We start from the raw sequence: 13,341 nt of genomic DNA on the forward strand, positions 1-13,341 counted from the left end.
GTTTAGAACCACCTATTCACTTAAATTTAGCTCTATATTTTTGCATTAAATGTGTTTTCTTTGAGCAAGATATAGATGAGTTTTGCTTCTCGATCTACTCTGTGACACTTTATTTTAGTGGGAAGAATTATTATTGTTTTGTTATAAATTGAATTTGTCTTCAGATATTTTATTTTTATTTTTTTTAGCATTGCCTGGATGAAGTAAAATCTATCTTGGTTTTCTATATTTTTCAATCACTAAACCTAGTTAATGAAATAAGTCATTTATATTTTCAAATTACATATAATTATATATATATGCATATAAATGTATATATATATATATTCCCCAAGGCTTATAATTAATTCTATAATTATAATTTCCTGAGGTTTAATTAATACCTTAAAATTATTCTTTGGTTGCCTTGTGCATGCATGGATGACTAGTTACTACAACTATCAGCTGACGTAAACTACTTTGCTTGGCCAAGAATGATGATAAATTTGTGTTCCTCCACCCACTCTTCACACGGTTTGCCTCATAACCACTGGTGAAGATTTACAAGCTAGCTCATCAGCACTTGTGGGCAGGAATAAAGCACAAGTAGCTATATATTCGAGGATCAAATAATTTTGACCTCATTGACGTCTTGTTCTAGCCAAGTGAGCTAAACTAAAAATACAGAATGCTTCTGAAGGAGGCCTCACTATTGTTTTGATATTCAAGTTGGAAAAACAGTTTCAATAAAGATTTAAACTTCACAGGAGCACTTTGTTAATCTAAAACTGAAACTTGAATAAAATACTTTAAATTTCATTCTAAGTCAAACAAAGAGGTATAGCATTTTTGTTGTGCTGATTTTCTTAATTATACTTACAAAAAATCTTTTTAATGGACAAGTGAGTTCTTTGATGGCTGTCCTTGTAGAAAACTCTATTTTTGGAGAGATACCCTTAAAATAGATAAAAGGAACAAATGAAACCACTGGAAATACATGCTCTATACCCACTATCACTAAAATGGTAAAATAACAGAAGTTCTATTTTGTCACATTGTCATAATCTATGAATTCCATTATCATTATCTAAAATCCCACATTCAGTCTCAAAATGTGTTTTCTACACTCTAACCTAACTGGAGCTCCAATCTAACTCTATTCCCTGAACACTGGCTTGTATTCTCCTACATCTGCCTTTGCTCATGTTATCCCTGCGCCTAGAATTTCCACCCTCCCTTACTGAACTCCTACTCATTTTTTAAAGTCTAGCTCAAATGTCACTACCCCCACGAAGCCTTCCCTTATTCCCCCTCTTCCCAGCTAATAACAGCCTTTGTCTTCAGACCTCAAAAAGAACCTTGTGTTGGGGTTTTTTTTTTTAACTCTAATGCCTTATCCTGTAATATTGTGTACTATAGCTATCTGCTGTGTGAGTGTCTTCCTCTTACTAGATTACAAACCCTTTGAAGCTAGAAAATGTGACTTATCTCAGCTTTGTATGTCCTCCTGAACCTTTTACAGTGTTGTACACATATGAGATGCTTAACAAATGTATCTTGTATCATATTTTTATCATACTTCAACTATTCTTTACTGACCAGAGCAATGTAAATGAAATAACTTTCCTGCTCTAATACTTGGGCTTTATACTTTAATACAAGTTCTTTTGCTTCCACACAGAACACCCAACAACTTGACAATTATTACAGTGACTCAAAGATTATGTCTGGGAGAAGAGGCTTGATTTGTACGCCAGTACTAAGAGCAGCTCTTCCACCAAATGGAAATATCTATGAAATCAGGCAAGAAGATTCATTCTCTCTCTCTCTCTCTCTCTCTCTCTCTCTCTCTCTCTCTCTCTCTCTCTCTCTCTTTTTCCCTCTCCCTCCCCCCCTCTTGTTTCTCAAAAATATAGGGCTGGAAGAGACAATGACAAGTTATTTAATGGAGTGGCCAACATTCTTGCCAAAAAAAACTGTTGCAGTGTAACTAAAAGAGTTCCATCTCCTTAAAAAAAAGAAAAAGAAAGAAAGAAAAGAAAAAACTCAGTATAATTAAAAAACATATCTTCTGAATACTGAATTATATCTTATAGATATATGTTGATTTATACAGACGTATTACTATTTATGTAGTTACAGTCAGTACATGTCTGTGTTCCTTCCAGGCACACCTTGCCATCATTCCCCTATATCTGAAGGCCTCTCCATTACTTTCGTGGGGTTACAGTTCCAGCTAATCTTCCCTTTTTTCATCTTCCAAAGCTAGGTCCAATTATTGTCTTTAGCCCCTCTTTATGGCATTTACCTCAGGGATTCAAATTCATTGCCACCACCAGCAAGGAAATGCCCTGGAACCCTGGAGGAGGAAGTAAACAAAAACATACACACTTTGCTGTAGCCATGCCTTCCAGGAAAACTATAGTCAATAGAGCCAGTCACCACAGTGAAGAACTACAAAGGGATCAAGAGCATAAGCATGCACCAGGAGGAAAGTAGTCATTCAAGTGATGTAGCTAGAGCCATGTTCTCCTCAACCATGGCTTCCTGCTATAGGCATACAAAGGCTTATATAAGCGAGCACCATGGACTCCTCTGATGCTGGCATCTCATTTACCACCTTTCTTGGGTTTCGAAGATAATTTATTGCAAAGCAGGAATTTGAAGCTACTCCTTAACCACTACATTATCAAAAAAGACCTTCTAGCAAAAGAAATTCTGCACCTCCAGTGTCTAGGATCCTTTCCTCAAATGACCCTTGCTTGCTTCCCTTTAGGTTGGCTCTTGGGGGACTGTCCCAAGGAGGATTCTTATTCTTGGATCTCAAGTGATCAAAAGAATTATGTCTACCTACACGGAGGAAGAAGAAAATCAGTTCCTAATTATTGTCAATTGTACCTCCACAACTACTCTCCTATCCATCCCCTTGTCTCTATTCACATAGCTACTGCTGTAGTTTAGATCCTCATCTCCTCTTGCCTGAACTACTGCAATAGCCCCCTTAGTGATCTACCTGCCTCAAGTCTCTTCTGGTTTCAATCCATTCTCCTCAGCGCTACCAAATGATATTCCTAAAGCACAGACTGACCATGTTACTTCCCTGCTCAATAACCTCCAGTGGCTCCCTATTACTAGTGGGATCAAATATAAACTCCTCTGCTTGGTATTTAAAGCACTTCACAACCTGATTCCATCCTACCTTTTTAGCATTATTCTATATCCCCTCCTCACCCCCACACTCTTCTTCTTACTATTTCTCATACACAAAAACATCCATATCCTGTCTCTATACCTTTGCATAGGTTGCCCCTCCCTGCCTAAAATGCCCTCCCCTTCTCATCTCTGGCACTTAGAATCCTAAGTTCATTTCAAAGCTCAGCTCAAATACTACCTTCTACATGGGACCTTTCCCAATACCTCCAACTGCTAGTGCCTCCCCCTGGAAAAATAAAGCAACTTGTACACATTTTGTAAATAAACAACTAACATTTACATTGTGCTTTACCTATGTATATTTATTTATATAGTACTTTAAAGTTTGCAAAGAGCTTTGCAAATGTTCTTTCATTTTATCCTCACAACAATACTGGGAGGGAAGTGCTATTATTATCTTCACTTGATAGATGAGGAATATGAGGAAGACAGAAGTAAAGTGATTTGTCCAGGGTCACACAATGAACAAATGTCTGAGGATAGATGTGAACTCGAGTCTTCCCGACTTGAGGTCCAGCATTCTCTCCCTTGGACCACTTATTGAATGTAAGCTCCTTAAGGGCAGGAAGTACTTCATTTTTGGTCTTTGTATCTGCAGTGCCTTGCACAGGGCCTGGAGTACAGTAGTTGCTTTAATAAATGCTTGTTGATTGATTGATAGATAGCTCATCAGTGGCTAAACACAGTCTGAAAGCCAGGCTCCCTAACTAAATCTAGTACTCCTTTTAACACGTTAATGGAAAACCCCACTGATTGCTGTTAAGTATTTAAATAGAAGAACTTTAACACCACATATTTACATTTTATAATATCTAAACCATATCTAGATTTACAACTTTAGCATCTCTAGACACAAACACTTTTGGATAAAGAGTACATTTGTCATACTTCCTTAGACTTCTTAATATTTTACACCGTGAGACTTCTCCTTGAATGGAAAACACTGTTCACCACTAGCCTTAACATAGTTACCTCCCTTCAGGAGAACAAGGTTAGCTGGCATTCCCTATAGTAGCTGCCCACAAGGAAGGTGAGGTATGAAGAGGTTAGCCCCACACATTTCAGGCTAAATGCCCTCAGACATTCTCAGTTACCTGAGCATGGCTCATGAGTAGGGTTCTTAATGTAGCACAGCCATCAAGCTGAGCTGAAGTGAGATGCAGTACTATGGGTCTGAGGCCAAGCAAATGATGGAAGGTTAGGAGAGGGACAGGAGCTAGGGTATGTCTATAACAAAGAAATCAGCAAGAAATCAGTTAAAACATTTCTCAAAAGAACCAGAGGCAAAGGGTAATGTCCACTGATAGCATAAAGCAATCCAGAAGCAAAGGTGGCAGTGGGATCTAAGGGCAAAGACATAAACAAAGCCACAGGCCAAAGTGGTATAGACTAAACTGGGAAAAAAGAAAGCAGAAAAGTAGAGAAAGGTCCAAGCAGGGCAAACGACCTCATCGAATGGGTAGGGTAAGTAATATTACCCCTGTCTTACATATGCATTGTAGCAATTCACATCAATATGGCTCTTCAAGCCTAACCAAGCCCTTTCCTCACAAAATAGGTAGTACAAGCGGCAGTGGACACAATGCCATGTCTGGAGTCAGGAAGACTCATCTTCCTGAGTTCAAATCTGGCCTCAGACACTTCCTAGCTGTGTGACCTGGGCAAGTCACTTAACCCTGTTTGCCTCAGTTTCTTCATTTGCAAAATGAGCTAGAGAAGGAAATGGCAAATCACTCCAGTATCTTTGCCAAGAAAACTCCAAATGAGGTCACAGAGAGTCAGACAAGATTGAAACAACTGAACAACAATAGGTAGTACAAATATTTTAATCTCCATTTACAGAGGCGCAAACAGGTTCAGAGAGATTGTTAGTAAATTGCAGGATCAGGTGCTCTAAGCCACATAGACTCCAGCTACAAAGATTATACTCTGGAATAAATTCATAGTACCTAAGTTTCTTAGAGCAATCTAAAAATGAAAGAACATGTGTCTAGATAGAAATTATTTGATCTGGCTAAACGTAGTTCACAAAGCATGGCATTATAATTATAAAAAGTCATGAGAAAAGTCCACTGAAGCTAAGTGATGGACACTATATCTTCAGAATAACACTGAAAGTCAAGACCAGGGTACTAAATATCATCATAATTAGAATGTAATATGTTGCACAATAAATTTTCAGAAAAGGAAAGAACTCTGGAGAGATGAATAAAGTGGGAAATTTCTACATAATGAAATTGACAAGTAGTACCAATGAGTTAGCCAAAACAATTAGATAAGCTAAGGTATTCTAAGATGATCGCTGAGGTCCCTTCTAGTTCTACATCCTACAATCATAGTAGCTGAGTCCGACTGTAACGACAAATCACTGAAATGATAGAATCTTTCTCATAGCAGGGTTCTAATATATATTTGTTTAATTAAATAGAATAATAAATAAATCACACTTACATGTGCTTTAAGATTTACAAGGGCTTTCCTAACATCAACACTGAGGAGGTAGATGTGTATATTATCACGAGTCTCTTTATCTTCATTATAAGTAATGCAGGCAATATTGAAGAACCTCAAGCTTGGAGAGTTCTGACTTAATCAAGGTTACACAGCTGGGAAGTGTCAGAGTCTCTAACCCACATCATTATGCCATTTTGAGGTTTACAATGCATTTTCTTTACAACTTCCCTGTCAGATAAGTAGTAAAGATATTATTATACTCCTTTTACAGATGAGTAAACTGATACTTGGAAAGATTAAGTGGTGACCTAGGTCATATAGCTAGCAAGTATGTATGAGAGCCAGGATTAAGATTCAGGTTTCTTTTAACTTCTCATCCAGCATTCTTTTCCACTCCACTATGCAGACTGCTCAATGTAATAGGCAAAACGTACAATGAAAAAACTGAAGAATGAAATCAGTAATTAAAATTTTTAAAAATAAAACAAAGCAGTCCTTAGAACTCATTCTGAGAATTAAATATACAAAGAGCCAAAGAATTTTTGCTGATTGAGCAAAGCCTGACTTAGAAAACATGAATCATGATGTAGAAGCTAAAGCTATTTTTAAAAATCCATTATGTCTATATCTGCAGTGCCCCTGACAAACTCAATGGGCTCCCTATTCAATGGTATGTTACAACTTGGGCAATACACATTCTTCATCTATTAGGTTTTTCTTATGTGAATTGTTAGACTGGTTTCTTTTGCGTGGATATAGGTGGTCTCGCGGAAGAGGCCCTGTAGTACTCTAGATTCAATCAGCACAATATCATTGGAAATGGGACCATCTGGAGGACACCATTATCTATAAGAGGCCCCTCTTCTATTTGAACTTTCTACAGGATATCCTTTAAGACAGTGGTGATTTCTGGGAGCCAATATGGTGGAGTAAGCAGTAAATTACTGTCCCTATCCCACATAAACCGCTGAACAACCAAACAACCATAAAACAGCACCCTAGAACAAATCCTGGAACAGCAGAGCCAGCAAAAAGACAGGGTGGAGCAGTCTTTTAGTCTGGGAGACTTGGAGAATTGGCAAAATGGTCCATATCACTTGGGTATAGGGGAAACAGTCCAAGACAGGAAGATCCAAGCAAGCCAGCAGCAAGCCCCATCTCAGCAAACCAGTGGGAGATCCTGAACCCCAGGGTGGTGGAGCAGGCAAATGCCAACACCGAGACCCCACACATACCTTAGCACAGCCAGGGGAACTGGTAGCCTCCAGCTCAGAGAACCACCATGTGCTTCAGCACAGACCCCGGCGTGAGCAGGCATCCTCCAGCAGTCAGACCTCCACTGGTTTCAGCATAGCCCAGGGCCATCAGGCATCTTCCATCTACTGGACCTCCAGGAGTCAGACTTCCATGTGCTTCAGTGTAGCCCCCAGGAAATAAAAAAAAAACCACCTGGCCTCAGCACAAGCCAGACGCCATGACTAGGACCCCAGGTCAGCACCAGGTAAACTGCCAGATCCTTATAGCCTCCAGTTGCCAACACCTGAGGTCCCAGCACACAAAGCCAGTGGCCAGACACCTGGCCCTCCAAGAAGCTTGGGACAGTGCCACCGGTGCTCCAACAGGATAGCTCAACTTTAAAAGCCAGGAAAAAGGCAAAAAAAAAAAAAAAACAACCCATGAGCTAAAAGCAAAAATGAACCTTGACCATAGAGAGCTTCTATGGTGATATGGAAGATTAAAACACAAACTCAGAAGAGGACAACATTGAAACCTCACAAGGGAATATAAATTGGTCTCAAGCCCAAAAAGCCTTCTTGGAAGAACTCAAGAAGGACTTTAAAAGTCAAATAAGAGAGGTAGAAGAAAAACTGGGAAAAGAAATGAGAGGTATGCAAAAGAGAGTTAACAGCTTGGAAAAGGAAGGACAAAAATTGACTGAAGAAAACAAGTCCTTAAAAAGTAGACTTGGCCAAATGGAAAAGGAGGTACAAGAGCTAAGTGAAGAAATAATTTCTTAAAAATTAGAATTGGGCAAGTAGAAGCTAATGACTCTATGAGACATCAAGAATCGGTCAAGCAAAATCAAAAGAATGGAAAAAAAATAAAAGAAAATGTAAAATACTTCATTGGAAAAACAACTAATCTGGAAAACAGATCTAGGAGAGATAATGTAAGAATTACTGAATTACCTGAAAGCAATCATTAGAGAGAGAGAGAGAGAGAGAGAGAGAGAGAGAGAGAGAGAGAGAGAGAGAGCCCGGACAGCATTTTTCAAGAATTATCAAAGTAAACTGCCCTGATATCCTAGAAACAGAAGGCAAAATAGTCACTGAAAGAATCTACCAATCACCTTCTGAAAGAGATCCTAAAATGAAAACTCCAAGGAATGTTGTAGCCAAACTCCAGAATTGTCAGGTCAAGGAAAAAATACTACAAGTAGCCAGAAAGAAACAATCTAAATATTGTGGAACCATAGTCAGCCTTACGCAGGACTCAGCAGCTTCTACATTAAAGGATCAAGAGACTTGGTAAAAGCCCTTGCCAAAAGGCAAAGGAGCTTGGATTACAACCAATAATTAACTACCCAGCAAAATTAGGCATAATCTTTCAGGGGAAAAGACAGACATTCAATGAAATAGGGGACTTTCAATCATTCCTGATGGAAAAAAACAGAGCAGAACAGAACAGATCTTCAAATACAAGATTCAAGAGAAATATAAAAAAGTAAAAAGGAAAGAAAACAAAGCATGTTAGTCAATAAGGTCAAAATGTTTACATCCCTAAATGGAAAGATGATATTTATAACTCTTAAGAACTGTGTCTTTATTACAGCCTTTAAAATGGTTATATGTAGATAGAAGGTGTGGGAATAAGTTGACTTTGATGTGATAATTAAAATAACTAATTAATTAAGGGGTGAAACTGTACTAGGTGAAGAGGAAAGGAGAAGGCAGAAAAGGCTAAATTATATCATATAAGGAGGTGCAAAGACCTATTACAGGAGACGGAAAGAAAGGAGGAAGCTGAGCATTGTTTGAACCTTACTCTCATTGGATTTGGCTCAAATAAACATACACAATCAGTTGGTTATAGAAATCTATCTTACTCTATAGAGAAGTAAGAAAAGAAAGGGGAAAGAAAAAAGAGTGGATAAAAGGCAGGGAGGAAGGGAAGGAAGAATTAGTAGGGGAAAGGGGAAAGAAAAGGGAGGAGGCTGATAGAAGAGAGGGAAGATTAAGGGAGGCAGTAGTCAGAAGAAAACACTGGTGAGGCGGCAAGGAGTGAAAGGAGGGAGAAAAGTATAAATGGTGGGAAAGTAGGATAGAGAGAAAGACACAGTTAGTAATCATAACCATGAATGTGAATGGGATGAACTCTTCCACAAAACAGAAGTGGATAGCAGAGTGGATTAAAAAACATAATCCTACAATATGTTGTTTACAAGAAACATATGAAGCAGAGAGATACATACAGAGTAAAGGCAAAAGGTGGGAGCAGAATATATTATGCTTCAGCTAAAGTAAAAATAAAAAGCAGGCATAGCAATCCTGATCTCAGATAAGGCAAAAGCAAAAATACATCTAATTAAAAGAGATAAGGAAGGAATCTACATCCTGCTAAAAGGTACCATAGACAATGAAGTAGTATCAATACTAAACATAGGTGCCCCAAGTGGTATAGCATCCAAGTTTTTAGAGGAGAAGTTAAGTGAGTTACAGGAAGAAATAGAAAGCGTGTACTAGTGGGAGACCTCAACATCTCTCTCTCAGAACTAGATAAATCTAACCTCAAAACAAATAAGAAAGAAGTTAAGGAGGCGAATAGAATTTTGGAAAAGTTAGATATGGTAGACCTCTGGAGAAAAATGAGTGGAGATGAAATGGAATATACCTTTTCCTCAGTGGTACATGGCACCTACACAAAAACTGACCATGTACTAGGGCATTAAAAACCTCACAATCCAATACAGAAAGGAAAAAGTATTAAATGCATCCTTTTCAGATAATGATGCAATAAAAATTACATGCAATAAAGAACCATGGAAAGATAGAGGAAAAATTAATTGGAAACTAAATAATCTAATCCTAAAGAGTGAGTGAGTCAAACAACAAATCACTGAAACAATAAATAACTTCATCCAAGAGAATGACAATAATGAGACAACATACCAAAACTTATAGGATACAGTCAAAGCAGTACTTCAGGGAAATTTTATATCTCTAAATGCTTACAGGAATAAAATAGAGAAATAAAAGATCAACGAATTGGGCATGCAACTTCAAAAGCTAGAAAAAGAACAAATTAAAAATTCCCAATTAAATACCAAAGTAAAAATTCTGAAAATCAAAGGAGAGATTTTAATAAAATTGAAACTAAGAAAGTGATTGAACTAACAAATAAAACTAAGAGCTGGTTTCATGGGGAAAAAACAATAAAATAGATAAACCTTTGGTTAATTTGATTAAAAATAGGAAGACCAAATTACCAGTATCAAAAATGAAAAGGGTGAATTCACCACCAATGAATAGGAAATTAAAACAATAATTAGGAGAGCTATTTTGCCCAACTATATGCCAATAAATCTGACAATCTAAGTGAAATGGATGAATATTTACAACAATATAAATTGCCCAGATTAATAGGAGAGGAAATAAAATATTTAAATAACCCCATTTCAGAAAAAGAAATTGAACAAGTCATCAATGAACTCCCTAAGAAAAAATTTCCAGGGCTACATGGATTTACAAGTGAATTTTGCCAATTTTACCAATTAATTCCAATACTATATAAATTATTCGGAAAAATAGGTGAAGGAGTCCAGCCAAATTATTTTTATGATACACATATGGTGCTGATACCTAGACCAGGAAGAGCCAAAACAGAGAAAGAAAATTATAGACCAATTTTTGATGTAAAAATTTTAAATAAAATATGAGCAAAAAGATTACAGCAACTTATCATGAGAATAATACACTATGACCAGGTGGGATTTATACCAGGAATGCAAGGCTGATTCAATATTAGAAAAATGATCAGCATAATTAATTAAATTAAAAGTAAAATAATAAAATAAATTGATTAAATTAAATTTAAAAATTAGCAGAAATCATATGACTATCTTAATAGATGCATAAAAAACTTTTGACAAAATTTAGCACCCATTCCTGTTAAAAAAAAACACTAGAGACATAGAAATAAATGGAGTTTTCCTTAAAATAATAAGTAGGATCTATCTAAAACCATCAGCAAACATTATAGCTAAGGAAGGTAAGCTAGAAGCATTCCTAATAAGATCAGGGGTGAAGCAAGGATGTCCATTATCACCTCTGTTATTCAATATTGTACTAGAAATGTTAACTTTAGCAATAAGAGAAGAAAAAGAAATTGAAGGAATTCAAATAAGCAATGAAGAAACAAAGGTATCACTCTTTGCAGATAATATGATGGTATATTTAGAGAATTCTAGAGAATCAACTAAAAAATAATTAACAACTTTAGCAAAGCTGCAGGATATAAAAGCCCACATAAATCATCAGCATTTCTATATATTACTAACAAAGCCCAGCAGCAAGAGATAGGAAGAAAGATTCCATTTAAAATAACTGTAGACGATATAAAATATTTGGGAATCTACCTGCCAAGATAAACCAGGAAGCACATGAACACAATTACAAAACACTTTTCACACAATTAAAGTCAGACCTAAATAACTGGAAAAATATCAGTTGGTCATGGGTAGGCCGAGCTAACATAACAAAAATGACAATTCTACCTAAATTAATTTACTTATTCGGTACCATACTAATCAAACTACCAAAAATTATTTTATGGAGCTAGAAAAAATAATAACAAAATTCATCTGGAAGAACTAAAGGTCAAGAATATCAAGGGAATTAATGAAAACAAATGCTAAGGAAGGTGGCCTAGCCATACCAGATCTAAAATTGTATTATAAAGCAGCAACCATCAAAACTACTTGGTACTGGCTAAGAAATAGAATGGTAGATCAGTGGAATAGGTTAGGTACACAAGACATAGTAGTCAATGACTATAATAACCTATTGTTTGATAAGCCCAAAGACTCCAATTGCTGGGATAAGAACTCACTATTTGACAAAAACTGCTAGGAAAACTGAAAAGTAGTATGGCAGAAACTAGGTATAGACCAACATCTTACACTAGATATCAAAATAAGGTCAAAATGGATACAGATTTAGACATAAAGGGTGATACCATAAACAAATTAGGAGAGCAAGGATTAATTTACCTGTCAAATCTATGGAGAAGAGAAGAATTTATGGCCAAACAAAAGATAGAGAACATTATGAAATGCAAAATGGATAATTTGATTACATTATATTAAAAAGGTTTTGCACAAACAAAGCCAATGCAACCAAGATTAGAAGGAAATAGAAAGCTGGAAAACAATTTTTACAGCCAGTGTCTCTGAGAAAGGCCTCATTTCTAAAACATATAGAGAACTGAGTCAAATTTATAAGAATATAAGTCATTCCCCAATTGATAAATGGTCAAATGATATGAACAGGCAGTTGTCAGATGATGAAATTAAAGTTATCTATAGTCACATGCAAAAATGCTCTAAATCACTATTGATTAGAGAAATGCAAATTAAAACAACTCTGAGGTACCACATCACACCTATCAGATTGGTTAATATGACAAAACAGGAAAATGATAAATGTTGGAGAAGATGTGGGAAAATTGGGACACTAACGCATTGTTGGTAGAGTCATAAACTGATCCAACCATTCTGGAGAGCAATTTAGAACTATGCCCAAAGGGCTTTGATCCAGCAATACTACTACTAGGTCTGTATCCCAAAGAATTCATAAAAAATGAAAAGGATCCACAAGTACAAAAACATTTCTAGCAGTTCTTTTTGTGGTGACAAAGAATTAGAAATTGAGGGGATGCCCATCAATTGGGGAATGGCTGAACAAGTTATCATACATGAATGTAATGGAATACTATTGTGCTATGAGATATGATAAGCAGGTGGCTTTCAGAAAAACCTGAAAAGACTTATGGGAACTTATGCTGAGTGAAGTGACTAGAACCAAAAGAACACTATACATAGTAACAGCAACACTGTGTGATGACTAACTTTGATTAGACTTAGCTCCTCTCAACAATAGTGATCTAATATGATTCTGAAAGACTCCTGATGGAAAATGTTATCCACATCCAGAGAAAGTACTGGAGTGATTTGCCATTTCCTTCTCCGACTCATTTTACAGTTGAGGAAACTGTGGCAAACAGGGTTAAGTGACTTGCCCAAGTCACACAGCTAGTAAGTGTATGAGGCCATTTTTGAACTCAGGAAGATGAATCTTCCTGACTCCAGGCCCAGCACTCTATGTACTGTGCCACCATAAATGCTTATTGACTTACTGCCTGACCTTCATCCCTTTTCCTACTTTTCAATATCAGTAGCTTGCTTAAATAGGTCAAGTTGGAGCTGCTATAATTGGACACTTTTTTCTGATACTTATTTCATCTTTTAATTTGGTTTTGACTTTGAAGTTTGTCTTAATTAACTGGTCCAACTGCACCCAGATAGTTGATTTGGAAATGATTCCCATCATATAAGCAACCAATCATTTTCTATTAAGATAGTGAATTTCATTTCTTATTACAATGTTTGGTGCTCATATAGTCTAGTGCTTTTCAATT

General features: G+C 36.6%; 1 protein-coding gene across 1 annotated transcript in view; it reads right to left on the minus strand.

Moving 5' to 3' along the window:
- Window positions 1-13,341, minus strand: part of SPATA6L (spermatogenesis associated 6 like) — an 84,252-nt gene that overhangs the window by 30,675 nt on the left and 40,236 nt on the right. The window contains exon 6 of the mRNA XM_036739414.1: window positions 860-934. Coding sequence (XP_036595309.1) covers window positions 860-934 — 75 coding nt within the window. The remainder of the gene's footprint in view (window positions 1-859; window positions 935-13,341) is intronic.

The sequence above is a fragment of the Trichosurus vulpecula genome, chromosome 9, assembly GCF_011100635.1.
Source record: "Trichosurus vulpecula isolate mTriVul1 chromosome 9, mTriVul1.pri, whole genome shotgun sequence".
Taxonomy (NCBI): domain Eukaryota; kingdom Metazoa; phylum Chordata; class Mammalia; order Diprotodontia; family Phalangeridae; genus Trichosurus; species Trichosurus vulpecula.